This window comes from Thunnus thynnus, chromosome 13, assembly GCF_963924715.1.
Source record: "Thunnus thynnus chromosome 13, fThuThy2.1, whole genome shotgun sequence".
NCBI classification, from domain to species: Eukaryota; Metazoa; Chordata; class Actinopteri; order Scombriformes; family Scombridae; genus Thunnus; species Thunnus thynnus.
In genome coordinates this window covers 29,053,537-29,070,858 of record NC_089529.1, presented here as the reverse complement: position 1 = coordinate 29,070,858, position 17,322 = coordinate 29,053,537, and the positions used below count along the sequence as shown (strand labels likewise).

General features: G+C 37.6%; 1 protein-coding gene across 2 annotated transcripts in view; it reads right to left on the bottom strand.

Annotated features, from left to right (window-relative positions):
- The window catches only part of grk6 (G protein-coupled receptor kinase 6), an 81,479-nt gene that overhangs the window by 43,979 nt on the left and 20,178 nt on the right, over window positions 1–17,322 (bottom strand). For both annotated transcript variants that reach the window (XR_010931209.1, XM_067608891.1), the window contains exon 3: window positions 2,518–2,630. Coding sequence is in view for 1 of the 2 variants with exons in the window: in XM_067608891.1 (XP_067464992.1) it covers window positions 2,518–2,630 (113 nt within the window). In the remaining variant the exon portion in view is untranslated. The remainder of the gene's footprint in view (window positions 1–2,517; window positions 2,631–17,322) is intronic.

Here is a 17,322-nt window from a genome sequence, read left to right as displayed (position 1 = left end):
ACTCCATTTGCACTCAAGATAAGTGTAAATCAAGAAGCATTCAAGACGGACTGAAATTTCAGATTTTAAAAAGGTGTAAATGCATCCGTCTCTCCGTACATAATGTTTACTCCTCCCACTAGGCTTACATAGTGATGGGACGACGTACACCGCTTACATTACTTGCCCACTGCTCATACCATAGTTTTGCTTTCTTCTATAGAAACAAACCCATTTATTTCCTTTTCGCGTATCAGTCAGACGACGGACGGTACAATTATAAACTGACAGTGTCGCATCAAAAAGTAGCAGAGTGAGACGTCTGTTCTCCGTCCTGCTCTCTGCTGTAAACAAACGTAACGTTAGCTGTTAGCGAGCAGCTGCTCTCATGTCTCTCCGGGTCTCGGTGCTTGTTTTTTCGGCAGCAACTCGGCTGTACACGGAGGACGCCTGAAGCCCGCCGTCACTAATTCTTAAATAAGGGGAAGATCTAAGCTAAAAATCTAATGTTGAAGATCAAAGTAAGCGCTCTACGACAAATGTCTTACCTTAGCATCCCTACTCCCAACTGTAACTACATCATCAAGAGCTCTGTGGAAACATCCTCTACAGGGTCTGTTACTGCAGTAACGCCCACCAAACTTATGCTGAAAAAGCACTACAATAACCCGTCGTTCTCCATGTTGCTTGAGACGAGGAGGACAGCAGCTCGCTAACTGTTATTCTAACTAAAGTGCATGAAAGTTATTCTTATTCTGGCGTTTTTTTTGTCAGGATTCAGGTGCATCATCAGCACCTTCTGGACTGGAGTAAAGCCGAACCTTATGAAGATCTGTGATCTGACCAACATAAACACATAAAGAGCTTAGCATGAAGACTTTCTATTAGTCGTTCATGCTCTGACTCTCTCTCCCGCCGCTTATCCTCCACACTTTCAGCTCATTATGTACGTTCAACAAAATTATAAATGAAATAAGTGAAAGTGTCTAAAATTTCATGTGAATTTTATCCAGAGACGAGACACTTGAAAATGAGTGTTAATGTGTCCCAAGAGTCTGCAGCCTTGCCAGCAGCTCTGTGAGGCTATAATTGGGCTAAATGTGCTAGATTTGCTAGTTGGCACTAAGCACGAAGAACCACTAAGGCTTAAGTGTAATGTCATTAGTTTTGGAGAAATTCGGTCATAAACCAAAGTATTGGACTAAATTGTCTTCAATTTCATCTAAATCACATAATAACGTCAATTTTAGTCGCCTTAAGTTAACCTGATCTGTCAGTGTTAGATCACACATACAGTCTGTATCAGTTTTGTAAAACGTGAAGAAGAGGATAAACAACCTATTTTATTGTTTAAGATGTTCAGAGACAGGTATCTTAAAATCTTAAAAAGCACAAAAAAACAAAACTATCTTTATGGCTGATGGTGAAAATCAGTTTTTTGTCATGAACTGAACTCTTAACTTTGCACTTTTTCTGTTTTAATTATCTTTTAAATCCTGCTGCACATTTCTGACCCTCTTAACTTCCTAAACTATTGTGTGTTGCTGTTTTTATGTGTTTGCTACCTTTTAAAGAGGACATATTCTGCTTTTTGTGATTTTCTATTATTTTTATCCTGTTATAATGTTAAACATTGTCGACGTTCCAAAACTTGAGGTGAATGTATGTAGAAATGCTCCCTGCAAGTCAAAACCCAGGGCTTCAGCCTACTCTGAAAGCTACATTTGCATAATTACATCTACTTCCTCCTCGTGATGACACTCTCATATTTCAAATCTGAATCAGCTCCAACATGTACGGATGGATTTGAGAAGTCTATATTTGGAGTAAAGAAGGAGAAAAAGAAGTGAAATCCAGAGCCGGAGGAAGCTTCCTGAAGCTGACCAATCAGAACAGAGTGGGCTCATCGGGAGGCGGAGCTTAAAGAGACAGGAGCTAAAACGGCCTGTTTCAGACAGAGGCTGAACTGAGGGGCTGTATAAAGGACCAGTATAAGATAAATAAGGAGTTTTTAACTGGAAATCATGCAAAAAATTTCCAGTAGAGCCCCAGAATATAAATATAGAGCTGGAAATATCCAGAAAAATCCAGAATATGTGTCCTTTAAAAGAACTTAGTAGAACTCGTTCCTCTTCAACCTCTCGTCCATCCTCACCATCTTCTTCATCCAACCCTTTTTTTTTGTTTTAATGTGACACCTGCCTCCCTCCTTCTGATTTGGAGGTAGGAAAAAAAACCTGTTTCTCTCATTTGAGTTCTTACACACACACACACACACACACACACACACACACACACACAAACACCCCTCCTTCCCTTCAATACCCGGAATTGAGAAGCATTTGGAGGAAGAAAGAAACAGAAGTCCTTGAGACCCTCCACCTCCCTCCTTCATTCCCACACACACACACACACACACACACACACACACACACACACACACACACACACACACTTCACAGGGGCGTTTTTTGTGGAAAAAAGCTCTTAAACTCTGCAACAAAAACACTTTCTCTCTCTCTCTTTCTCTTTTCTTACCACGGCATCCAGGAACTTGACGCAGCGTCTCAGCTCAGGTCGAGTCTCACAGAACTGCCTGAACAGTAACCGTCCGATCGGCTGCCGCTCACAGAGGCTGCTGTAGTCCTTCTCTGTTGGGAAAACAGACACACGGGGTTGTGATGATGATGTTTATCAGACTGTAACACTAAACATTTGTTTCCTTTAAAACGTTTTAGGAACTGTGTGAAAATTACTTCAGGGAAGCATGTTTTACTAGTCTTTTATCCCTCCTCCTATATTAAATATTTTATTTCAGCCTTCTTTTGCAATAACAGTAAATAGTTACATCAAAACTACAACGTTCACATGCACCATGGTTCATAAAGGTTTGCCAAACATTACAAGTTCCATTAAGATATTAAGCTTTAAATTGGGGCGGTGAGGAGGATGTTTGTGTTGTTTTGTTTTGTTCTGATAAATAATAAAAGTTAATTCTGAAAAACACCTTTAAATTGGGGTACACAATAACACAAAAACATAAATAACCCTTTGACAAAGTGAAACGTGAGGTTCAAACTCGCCCACCAGCAAGATCATTTTCATACAGTCCATTAAAAGTTTCAATCTAATTTCAGCAAAATAAAACATGAATCAGTTCATGTCTCCATCCAACGTTTCTGCAATGTTCACAAAGTCTTTTAAAGTACTTTTTAATACCACATAGAAAGCGATTTTTAATCCCTTTTTCATGATCACACAGGCCATAAATATGAAAGTGTAGAGAACTAGTAGAGACAACAGAATTACTTAATCAACCATAAATAAAGCTGCAGCTGTTTATCATGTGTAGATAACCAAATAAGTCTCAACACAGCATATATTCACGTATGAGTCATTTTTAGGCAAATGAGTATTAAAATAAGCTGTAACTTAAGTAATCTCATCATGACATCTGCCCTCAGATACAAAACTAAACAGTGTCGTAAATCATTTTTATTCTTAATTAAATTAAAAGAAATTAACAAAGCATAAAGAAACACGTTTCCACTGTCCAAACCGACCCGTGACCCCTGCAGTAGAGGCGTAAAGATCACGTATGCAGCAAAACCATCACCCACTACGACCTCAATAACAAACATTGAGTCAACAAAAACTGAAAATGTATAAGCTTTAGCCAGCAAATGATTTCTTTTTTACCTGTTAAAATGTCTAAAATTACTGAAGCTGGAGGTGAAATCCTGTAACTGGTATTTTAATATTACATTTCTATAAAGTTGAGGGACATTTGAGAGACAAATTAAAAATAAAGAGCAGTCAAAGTTGAAGCAACAGACGCTGAAATATTCAGACTTTAAATCCCCCCCAAAAAACCCCCCACTGCATCCTACATTTCCCATAATGCAATCTGGAACTTGGAGTGTCTCTTTAATTTTTTCAGGTTTAATGCAAGTAGAGCTGCAACAATTAGTCAATTACTTTTTTTATTTGATCGACAGAAACTTAACTTTGATAACTGAATAAGCAAAAATGCCAAATATGTATTTGTTGCAGTTTCTCAAATGTGAGGATTTGAAGCTTTTTTTGTGTCAAACGTGACAGTAAACTGAATAGCTCAGACAACATTGTCGTTGTTGTTGTGATTTGGCAATAGTATCAGGAGCCTGGAACTCCTCCATCACTTCAGTGGAAAACAAATAAAAGCAGAACCTGTGACGCCGGCTTCATGTTACGTCACGTCTACGTTAACTTCCTGCAGAGCAGAAGTGGCATCAGACATGAATCATGACCTGCCAGTTAACCCGTTTCTAACCTTATTTACCATAACTAAAATTCTCAAATGCACGATGCAACAGTCTAATGAGCAGGTGGAATATTTGCTTTACTAAAGGGACAATCCACAGACTTATCAAAGGCCGCCGGGTGCCAGGACGAGGCAGGACTGTGAACCCTTCAACAGAAAAGTACAGCGAATGACGCTGAAACATTTAATAATCAAATATCAGCACACACACGGCTGCCGGTGTGAACACCCACTCACTGATCATATTTGCATAAAGCTGCAGTCTCATCTGCAGGAACTTGTTTTTTAGTTTTACCCCCAAACTCTTGATCAGGTTTCCTCTTGAAATTCAGCCACTATCTTTAAATCTCTTCTAAAAACATTTCTGTATGAATTGTTTTTTATGCCCCATGTCCTATACTTCTACTTTGTATTGTACAAATCATTTTTACTATTTCATTTTGTTTTGTTGTTTTTTGCGAAGCACACTGTAACACTGTTTCAAAAAGTGCTATTCAAATGAAGTTCATCATTATTATTATTATTATTATTATTAATAAAGGAGCAGTACGTCACATCTAGTTCCATTTATTTAGGAGTTTAAAACAACTTTATTAATCCTACTAGGGACATTTTGTTTGGAGCAGATCATTGTACACGCAACACAATAACATACAGACAAATAAATACTGTATTAAAATATACAGCACACAAAAAGAATAAAAATGGAGCATTTAGTAGTTGACTTTCAGAAGAAATGAAGGATTTAGAATAGTGGTTAGTTTCACAAGCAGGTAAAACACAAAGACGCCCTGATGAAAACAGAGAGAATTCACTGTTGCCATCAAACAATAAGAATAAATGTCCAAATAACTGAAATGTTACTCCTCGTTAAAGGACACGTTTTTCAAGTGTGTTAAACAACAGGTTTCCATAGTAACAGTGAAAGAGGTTTTCCTTGCTGTAATCATTCCTCCTGTTCATACTGGATATTAAAAGATCCTTCAAATGTGCTTTCAATGGAAGTGATGGAGGCCAAAATACACAGTGTGTCCACACAGTCATTTAAATGTTGATGTGAAGCTTGTATTCAGCTTCAGCAGTCTGAGTTAGTCATATCAAGTGGATATCTGACACATTTACAGTCCTTTTAGCATCAAATTCCCTCTTTGTGTTTCCCTGTTGAGCTGCAGTGGAAGTATAGTAACAAAAAGTTTTGTGTTTTTGCATTTAAGTGGAGCAAAGGAGGAAGTCATGTGACATTGTTATAGAGACACAAACCCTCTCCCTGGCTCCGGGACTCGCAAAGAGTCGGACTATTGTCTCAATATTTTGTTTAATGTTACTAGATTATGATACCTGCCGTGTTAGCACAATGTAGCTAAAGTATTTGGCATTTGGCGTGTTTCCAGGGCCCAAACCCAAACAGAAAAGGTGGGGCCGACTATTAAGCCGCAGCTCTGGAATTCAAACCAGCTCCAGTGAAAACCATCAGGTGAAGTCACACCTCGCTACCATCTAGATGAACTGTTCATTCGAAAAAGAAAAGCTTCTATGTGTCGCTCTAGAGCAGTGGTTCTCAACCTTTTTTGGGTACTGGACCCTTTGCAGTCCTGAGACCAGTGGACCAGAGTCCGTTTGACTGGCGTCTGAAACAGACAGCTGTTTGATATATGACCATTAATACTTAAATAGAAGAAGAATTAGAAATAAAGGCCTGTTACCTTCTGCAGTTGAGGTAAATAAAGGCCTTGGACACTATTTGAGGAAATGCAGTATGTCTGTAAAGGCCATAGGATCTTTTTAAAATATATATTTTATTATTTCACGGACCCCTTGCAACTACACCATGTACCACTAGGGGTCTGCGGACCCCCCATTGAGAAACGACACTCTACAGACCAAGCGACATACTTTTTCATTTAATTTGGAGGACTCGTTGATCCGTTGCTTGAGGTTGTTTGAGTTCATCTGTCCAGCTGTGCTGCAGCACATAATAAAACCAACACCAAGGAAATGCTGATTTGCATCCGTGACTCATGGATGCAAAGCGACTCAGGAAGTTTCACGCACAAACAAATGTGATTCAGGAAGGACCAGACAGACAGGTCAGTGAGGTCGCTGAGAGAGGAGAAAGAAAAGGTCAAATCAAGCTGTTTTTATCTGTATAAAACAACATCACCTGCAAAATCTCCAAGAGCTTCACACGCCAACAACGGCGATGATTCAAGATAAGCACAAACTCTAAAAAGACGACAAAAACTCATCAAAACAAGAATGTGATTATAATCGAACAAATCCCTGTAGTTAACTAACTTATCTCATTTAGTGTGACCAAAAGCTTTTACATATAAAGTGCTTGATTTACAAGCTTTAATCAGCAAACGGTTTCTTATTTGACCTGATAAAACGTTTAAAAGTACTGAAACAGCAGGCGGCAGGTGAGATCCTGTAACTGATAAAAGTGGTATAAAGAATGGTCAAAGTTGAAGCAACAGATGCTGACTTTTATTATCTAGTATGGGTCAAGCTCCAAAAAAGCTGCATCCCACATTTCCCATAATGTAACCTGGAACCTTGAGTGTCTCTAATGGTTTCAGGTTTAATGCCAGTACAGCTGTAACAATTTGTCCATTAATCATTTAGTTGATGGATGGAAAATTAATCAGCAACTATTTTGATAATCAAATGATCATTTTAGTAATTTTTTTAAGAAAAAATTGCCAAATATTTGCTGGTTTCCACTTTTCAAATGTGAGAATTTTAAGTTTTTTTGTATCATACATGACAGTAAACTGATTATCTTTGGATTTTGGACCGTTGATCAGACAAAAAGAGACATTTAAAAACGTCACCTGTGGCTCTAAACCAGCGAACATGACTTATTATAAAAAACATAAAAACTGTAGATTATTTACTGCACATGAAGCTTTGTTTTCATACTGAATAGACATTTATTTGTGTCGTTTACAAAATGCACACTTTGTGACGCCTGTATTTTCAATATATAGCACAATTTCCAGACAGTCACACATGCAAACCTACTTTAAAATGTATTCAGCGTCATCTTCACCACCACAGACAGCTGATGTTAACACGATCTTAGAGGACGGGTTCACAATGTTTTCAACTGTGTCTTAAAACAACAGTCAGGCGACCATATGAACAGCGAGAGAGGTTTTCTTTTTAGCATCAAATTCCCTCTTTGTGAAATTCACCTATAATATCAACTGATGTTAGTTTTGTCCAGTGAAGACAGTCTGTGACATTTGAAATGTTTAAACTATAAATACAAACAGCTGCAGATTTACTGCTGTTTATTACAGATTCTACTACTGTCGAACTGCAGCTAGTCGTCAATACCTAACGCAGTTTGAAGTTGAGGGTTGCCAGATCATCAGTCGGGTATCAGAATGACCCACTTGTTGTAGAAAACATACAAACCTGGCAACTCTGCAGAGATCTTACAGTTAACATTATGCAGAGTTAAAATTACAAGATCATTTGAACGTCCTCACATCGTCCATACCCAAATCTACACACATGTGAAACAATCAATCGAGAAAATAATGATCAGATGACTCAATAATCCTTCAATGCCACTGCTGAGTGTTTGCTGGGTCATTTATAACACAGTGACTGATGGTAACTGATGCTTCGTTCTGTCAAATTCTGCTCTATTTTATCCCACTTTTGATTCTTTCTGCTCTACTTCTCTCCTCTTGTTTTCACTCTGCTACGCTGCGACGTCCTCTTTTGTTCTCCTCTCCTCCTCTACTCTAATGATCTCTTTTCTCTCTCCGCTCTGCTGTAACACACTTCCTGCTCCAAAGTGAACAGAGCAGTGAACGACGTGAACTAAAGCAGAGCCGAGGGAAAAATGAACAATGAAGAAACCTCAGAAGGGAAAAAAAAAAAGAGGGGAAACGGAAGAAAGCTGAAAGAGGAGGAAGGATTCAAGAGTAATGTGACTCTAATTAACTTTTCTAATTAAAAAGCTACACTGCCTGTTTATATAAATTCCAAAACCACTATTCTAGTCTCAAAAAATGCTGAAAATTAGCTTCATTATAGTTCATGAAGATACTTGGTCGATCCCACACTGGCTGCTCATGCACAAAATCTAACATCCCCCATTTCTAGGAAGGTTTCATTATTAGGTTGTGGATGAATGGAGCTTCTCAATAAATCACTGGAGGTGTGATATACATGAAAGGAGCCGTGGTACTGCACAGAACATGCTGTACATCATCACACAGAGAACCTACACAAACAGTCCTATGTCAGGCCTCGTGGGTCCCTGCAGTGCAATTATGATGCCACAGGTTTGAAAGTGAGATAGAAGTAAGCAACTTTACAAAAGGACTCAACCATTTATTAAAGGAAAATTACAACAAAGGTCTGTTGTAATTTTCCATAGCTCAAGGTGACGTCTTCAGTTTACAATTATGTAAAACAGAGAAAAGCAGCAAATCTTTGCATTTGAGAAGCAAGAATTTAAAAATCGAAGATTAAAAATTGCTAAAATCGACAAGCCTCTGCTCTGCTCTTAAAGAAACAGTTTGATGATTTTTTGCTTTCTTGCTGAGAGTTAGATACGAAGGTCAATGCCACTGTCTTATCTGTGTGTTTAATATGAAGCTACAGACAGTTAGCTTAGCTTAGCATAAAGACTGGAAACAGGAAAACAGCTAGCCTAATTCTGTCCACAAAGTAACGAAATCCACCTACCAACATCTAAAAAGTAAAACTAGTTTATCACATTATATCTAAATGGTTAATCTGCAAAAAACAAAGTATAAAAAAAACATGTTGACACATTACAGGAGTTTGGTCAAGCTAGTCGCTAACTAGCTTTCACACTGGTCCAATGATCTAGAGGTGGCTGTAATGCACGAAGAAATGCAGCAATTACTATGTGATAGTTGTGTGAAAAGTTAGTAAGTCAGTAAGCTAAGCTAACTGTCTGAAGCTACAGCCATCAGACAGTTAGCTTTGCTCAGCATAAAGGCTGGAAACAGGGGAAAACAGCTCGCCAGCATCTGTCCACAAAGTAACGAAATCCAACTGCCAACATCTAAAAAGTAAAACTAATTTAACACATTATATCTCAGTGGTTAATCTGCATAAAACAAAATATAAAAAAACGTGTTGATGCGTTACAGGAGTTTGGTAAAGCTAGTCGCTAACTAGCTTTCACACTTGTCCAATGATCTAGAGGTGACAGTAATGCACCAAGAAATGCAGAGTAATGTAGATACTGTATGTAGAGAACAATGATAGAAAAACAGCGAAAATGCATTGTTGTGCAAGACATATGTTGCATGTGTGATGTAGTACAGTAGATGTCAGTAGAGGAGACAGAAGAGAAGAAAAGAGAAGAGAATCAGAGAGAAGAAAAATCAACATGTTTCTGACAAACAAGGAAGTTGACAGTTTCCTGAATGTCTTTCTCAAGACTGCCTCCCACTCACGTCTTTCTTCTGGTTTCATAAAAACTCATTACAGTCAAAAGATTTTCAGACCTCAATAATTAAAGAGCTGTTCCTATTGTATATCTTATTGATATATATCTTCCTTTTTCACTCTCACACTTTCTCCTCCTCACATTTTACTTCCCTTTTAATCACATTTATCAGTGTTTCTTTCTCCTCTGCCAGCCAGGACATCAGCTTTTAAAATCATATGTGGTTTTGTGCAGCTACATGGTGAACTTCCTGCCTCTGAGTGTCACACAGTGAGACAGCATGTTTGACTGCACTCATTCAAATCAAAGCTTATTTGCATCGCACCTTTCAGGAAAGAAGCAGCCCTGTTGTGATAGTTTCCTGAAGCAGTAAAAAAAAAACATCTGCTGTTGATCATGTTAGGGCCAACCTAGTTTTACTTGTAGAATATTTTAGCATCAGTCCCAGTCCAGGAGTACAAATCAGGAACTTAATCAGGATGGAAAAATACCTTCACACTCTTTATTTGTGTTTTTTCCACATCAGAAGAGCTGTGAAAATGAGGAAAACAAGGCAACTGGGAAGGGAACCTGTATCGCCTATGTTTTTATGGTTGTTTTTACCTCATATGTAACTTCATTAACCGAATAACATTAAGTTTTTGTGTCTCTTGCTTGCTCTTTTCCTCATCACTCTCATTTTCTCTTTTTTTTGACTATTTCATAAGTTAGCTACATAACTTTGTATTAATGATAATTACATTACAAGAAGTTCCCATCCCCTGCACTGACAATGACGCTAGTGACAACCAGTCCATGCTGACAGTCTGAATGATATTGTAGATATGTGGTAGCAGTCTGGAGGAGATCCTGCATGTGAGACAACTTCGTAAGATGCCCCACAAGGTCAGCAAATTCCTGTTTTCCCGGTCTTTTATTTCATAGTAACCATTTAATCTACCTGTGTTTTGAAGGAAGCATATTTGCTGTCTGGATTATGTTTAATCATAAAAAAGATTCCAATGAAGGAAGTGCTATGTTCTTGTAGTCATTCTAGCAGCTCTGTGAGGCTCTCTTAAGGCACAGAAGTGCTTTGAGCTAAATGCTAGAATGCTGATGTTTAGAGGGTATAATGTTTATCATGGTTACCATCTTAGTTTAGCGTGTTAGCACCACAGACTGTAAAAAATATGGACGTAGCCACCATGACGTCACCAATAGGTTTTTGAAGAGCAGTTTTTAAGTTCAAAGTGGGCAGCTCTGGCTGTCGCCATCTTGGCAGTGCCTGACTCCGCCTAACTCCTGGCTAATCCAAAATGGGCAAAGAGGTGGAGCTGAGGTGGACTGAATGAAGCCTGGTTGCTGCAACAACCAGTTGTTGAGATGTTTCATTTTGGACCAAAGTGATGGACCAACAAACTGACCAACATTACATCCCTGGAGCTGTGTTGCTAGCATGACTCAAAATGTAGTTGACTAGAGGTATGAAGTGAGTAACATACAATATGAAGACTCTAAATACCTCAAAATCATTGACTGCGTTCCATTTGGCTGTTTCTATCTCTCTCCTGCCCCTGTTCTTTCTCCAGGTGCCAGCTTCCACCCGTGGATGTCTGTATAACAACTTATTGGTGGAGTTAAATATAAAGGAACCTGCGTACGAGCTGTTGGTACCCTTTTAAATAAAACTTGGGGTACCCTGTGCACTTTCACTCACATAGGTAACTTTTGTTAGATACAATGGATTTATTGGTTGGTGCCCCAACTGTAATGGTTTTTGTTGATGTCACTCTGATAAGCAAGTTAGGTCTTTTAATTGGGTTTTTATTTTCAGAGGTGGTGATAATGTATTTTACTTTGTCACAACCACTTTCTCCTGTCCTCTGCCATGTTTTGAGAACATTTTTGGACTTGTAAATATTGTAAATAGTTAAAATAAATTGTGCTTTCTTCCATTCCTCTACTTTGACTCTTTAAATTTCAGTTGTCGTGTTACTGTCCCCGCTTCCCCTAGTCCACCAAAGGGACGTAATACCATACTTAAGTACAGTACCTGAGTAATTCATGTAGTTACTTTCCACCTTTGCTTTTTAGGTAGTAACAAGACTACAGATGACAGTCATGCCAGCAGCTCTGTGAGGCTGTACTGGAGATTACATCAGCATGCTAACTCATATAGATGGTCAGCAGGTATAATGTTCACCGTCTTAAATTAGCGTGTTAATGTCATGAATTTAGCAAAACAGTTCTTTTGTTACTGGAAAATTTCCTGCAGTGTAAAAGGGGGAAATCAGTTCATGATTTATGTCCTTATTTCCTGCGACTAATTGGTGTAAAAACCGTAACAAACATACGCTATGTATAAATCCATCCTCAGGGCTCAAACCTTCCTCCTGGGTTTGATCTAACAGTCTTGCTGTCGCCACTCTGTGCTTCCAGTCAGTAGGCATGTTATCATGGGTGGTTAAATGGATGCCTTCATAACAATGCAGCCTGTGTGTTTACTCTGCCCGGCCTGTGTGCTATGTATGGCTGTATATGACGAACAAGTTGTGTACAGTGACAGTGCCTCCATACACAAACACACAGCCAATGGATGGGAACTCTGGTAATATTTCATATCACATTGACATCACATGTTGCTATAGTTAATGTTCAGGAGAGGTCAAACCACTCTATCAGTTTACAAAAGAACAAACACACACAAACATTGATGGGTTATAAGGTCTGGCTCACAGTTCATCCCAAAGGTATATTATTGATCCGACAAGAAGAAAAGATCTCATCTTTGAAGCCTTTTCTCTAAGAAACATGGAATACTTCAATCTAAGAACATAAATTCGTCTATTTTATTGGTCACACACTTACATTCTCCTGTCAGGCTGTTGGGAAATGATTTTCTTCAGTAGTTACTATTTTTAGATCGTCTCTTTGTTGTCAGAAGATGCTCTGGACTCATTTTCCATCATCATGAATTTATTTCCTCTGCAGCAGAAAAACATGTTACACAAGCCTTCAGAAACTCCTGCAGGTTAAACTGAGCTTACAAAACACTTTTTTATGGCCAACTGATTCTAAAATAAACAAATATATTAACCTATAAACTTGAAATAACTTGCTAGCATGGCAACATTAAGGTTACAAACAACATATAATGCAACACCAGCGCTCTTTCCATTCAAAAAGAATATCTGATGTTGTGAAAATTCAATTGTCTAGTCCTCAAATATAACACCACCCCCACTTTTTTAAATGTAATTTATAGAAAGAAATATCATCTTATATTTTGGCCACTACGGTAAGCTCAATCTAGCTCAAACATTCTTACAATCTGATGATGTTGACAGCTCTGCACCTTCGCTGCTTCAAACACTTGAATCCCTGAGGCCCAGATCCAATGATTTTGAGGTGATAAACCAAAAATTATTGTCCAAAAATCATTAAAGAACATGAATAATGTCTGGGTAAGATTAAACTATCTTTACCCCAAGTGTAAATACAACAGACGCTGGTATGCAAAGAAACCAGATGACAACCACAAGTTAATTTTGTAGTTTAACAAACACACAAGATTAACACTGATTAGCTATAGCACTCATTTTTTCCATTGGTCATAACCTTATACAGCGTACAACATTGTTGTAAAACCGCGCTCTTTCAACATTAGATGTTTAATGTAAACATGACTCATTTAGAAACACTCACAGGTTATACTGGTTGTTAGTTCTGCTAATGCTTTCATTGTTTTACACTTTAAATAAATGTTGACTTGACACCAGTTGACACGTTTGGTTGAAAGGAAACAATTGATAGTAACTAACAATGAGCAACATAAGAGTTGTGTGCAGTTCACAAGTTAAGCAGGGCAAACAGAACCATCTCTTTGTTCAAAAATCAGAAATCACCCTACATTACGGACCGTTGAATACCAAACTGGCCTCAGTTCTTGGTACTGATGTTGTCTCTACAAAGACAAGACTTAGTTGACTTATCTTAAGAAAATCCATTCAGGCCCCTGCAGGGCAGTCTGAGACTCAATCACATCATTTATATAAACTCAGGCTTAACGTAGCTCTAGGAAAGTACCAAACTGATCTGCAGGATCAGACGCAAAGCAACAGAGTCTCTGGTCATGATCCCTCACTGGCTTCCCACCAACCAACACTGCAAGTTTCCTGTGCTTTGTTTTCTTGTATTTGTCTCTTTTGCGCTGCTGTACGTGCTCTGCAGCATCTTATTCACTTCCTGTCTGTGGCGAGATGACTCAAAGGAGATACCTACACTGCAGTCTCGGAGGTAGAAACTGACCATTCTTGGCCTGGCTCCAGCTGTTGAGCCACACAAACCCATAAAACAACACTGCAAGAAGAGGAAAACATCATGTTTGATGATATGTCATGTGCACCCACACTGTAAAACTTAGACTCTTTGGCATAAATAACAATTACAACTTGTTGGTAACATAAATGATCAGCATTTAAAGTAAAATCAAGTAAGTCTCTTGTTCTACAAAAGTGAGTTTTGGTGAGTTAGAAGCTAATCTGTGATTCTTTATGAGGTGAGAATGTTCTGTTAACTTATGTTTACATGTTTATTTTATATCAGAATCTCTTGCACAATAAATTCTTTATATTAAATACACTTTTATTACTAAAGTAATTACATATGTTTGTTAGTTTAAAGTGCCTAGTTATCACTGTCAGAACTTATAATCATTAGTTCAGGCTAGAAATGAAATAATGATTTGATTAATTGTCTAATGAAATGTTTATCAAATGAAGTTATTTAGAAACTTTGATAACTTATTAGCATTTAATTCCAATCATGCAGTGAGGTTCATATTCTCCAGAAAGTCTTCTTTATAAATGTGTCTCTGATCAAAATTAAAAACAATGGAAACTAAGGCTGCAACTAACGATTATTATTAAAATTGTGAAAAATGTCTGTTTTAATTTTGTAGACATCATGGTGACATATTCAAATGTCTTGTTTTGTCTGATCAAGAATCCAGATATTCAGTGTCGTGTATGACACAGAACCTGAAAGCTGAAACCAAAAAATGACTAAAAGGATTTTTAGATTATCAAAGTTGCAGCTCTATTGGAAACCATTAGGAGGACTGGTACTGTTTGCGCTTCAGCCAGTCCCAGTAATACAGTAATCCTGTTGAGGAACATTGATTGTGACTTCTAGCAGTAAAACAAAAGCTGAATAAGTAATAATAATTAGAAACTGGGGCTCAAGAGGGATCATACTTGAGATAATAAATGATCCATTCAAATAAAAAAACGACTGGAAACTAAACTCATTTTTCCAGGTGGGTGCAGGACACAGATTTCAGCTACTTTAAAATAAATGAACACAAGTAAAAAATTCTACATCGGAAGTTTGTTGGATTGAAATTTCAAGTTTTCTTTTCCTGTTTTTGCAGTGCAGTTTCAGAAACAGCACGTAACTCCTTCAAGACAATAGAAACGACCTAACAGCTGAATGAACGCAGTGATACAGGCTTTTTTTAAATCTCAAAACAACTTAAGTCTTTTATGTAAGGGTCCAATACCCTGCAGGGAAAGAGCAACCACTGCATTGTACCGTCTATATATCTGAAATCATACAGCTTCTCTACAGACTGTAAAATGGTGGCTGCAAATATTTTGCATCAATATTCTCTTGCGTTCACACTGCTACTTTTCACAATGCTCTGAAACATATTATTCACTTCCTGGCTGTGGTGAGATGACTCGGTGGCACACACACTGTAACCTTATTGGTGTCATTTTAAAGGTCAATTTTTTTTATCTTCTTGAAGAGTTTTGCTATTTTACATTTAGTTTACTTGCTCAGTTTTGCTCAATTCCTGGATGCCTATAGGATCATGATTATGTTATTTGATCCCATAGACACTCAACAATTGAGTCAAGATAGCCTGATATTGCTGTTTGACATACTTCAGACTATACCAAATACATAAAAAAGGTCTGTTTGACGGCATTTATTAGTTTCTAACCCTGGGAAAGTGGGAAAAACTATAACATTCCCCAAAACTACTGTGTCTCTGATCACACACATTTAGGCTATTCTACATGATCTCTTTTTGATAACAAATGTAATATTTTTTCACTTACATTCACTGAGCTTCTCCCTGGGGAGGCCCACATCCCACTTTGAAAACCTCTTATTAGACTAAACACAAGACTGAGGAAGAAAACTTAATGTGCCCTGAAAAATTAAGTCTTAATATATTTGATTATCTTAGTTTCATGCTAACGTAGTTATCAGAAGAAATATTATCTCATATTCTACACACAGGGAGAAGAAAGAACAACAAATTCACTTGAACTCAAACTTAAATACATAAATGAACTTTCCAACTCCTCCACTGAATAGAAATTTAAGTTACAGCTAGAAAAAATCATACGTCCGAAAGACACAATTCCTCACACGAAAAGTGAGACTGAACTGTTTCAAACATTTCTCATGAATCAACTTAAGTGAAACAAAAAAAACCTACTGATTACAGCAGTCAAAGATCCACATAGACATCCAAAAGGACATAAACCACATTTTCATGATTTCTACAAGGAACTCTACCACTTTGTCCAAATAATAAACTAATTTCTTGTCAACACTGAACTTTCTAAACTTCCATACAACAGGCCAAGACTTAAGACTGACCTATAACCTCAGAATAAGCCAGTTTCATGCTAATAAAGAAACACGAATGTGCCAACAAAACACAAACAACTATTTGTAGTTAAAGAGAGAGTTATGTGTTCAAAATAAAATCTTATGCAATCTTATCCAATATTTATTATTCATTATTGATTTGTTTATTAGGATCTCTTTTTCATTAAAGATACCTTTTAAATGTGGAGTTTTTGATGCTATGGGCGCTAGTTTCATGCTAACAAAGAAACGTCCCTGGATGGTTTTCCAAGATGATGTAGGAAAGTCCTTCCTGATTTTCCACATGTAATCTGTTGAAGTTGAATAAGTTCAGCATTTTGCAAAACACGCTTATTCGCTTCTTTCGGAAGAAGATCGATGACACTCTAATGTTTGTATACTAAATATAAATCTAGAGCCAATGGGCCATTAGCTTAGCTTAGCATTGTATGGAAGTCTATGAGAAAATGACCCTACTTCTCACTTGATTTATTACTTCAGTAAACTGTTTCCTAATGAGTCTATGGTCTAGTTTCTTCTTCAATACAGCATGATGTTCATTTTTTAAATTATGGCCCCAGTTAGAGTAAAATAGACAATAGAGCAGCGTATGCTTTAGGGTGTGGCTATGTCGTGATTGACAAGCCGCTACCACAGCAACAACATTGCTTACGTAACATAACCATGGCGTATAGGCGTAGCTGCTGCTAATTCACAGTGTGTTTTCATTTCATTAAAGTTAATTGTGACATTGTGGTCGCCTAAAAAAAGTCTTGTTCAGTGTTTGGTTGTAATAAAAGACCCATCAATGAGTCGGATGATCAGTTTTTCTGGTGAGTACATTTTGTTTTCACGGTTTTAGACCTGTTTTTCGTGAGCGAAAATTAGCATTAGCATTATCACTTGCTGTGTCTCAAATCGCATACTTCTGTACTTACACTTAAAATTT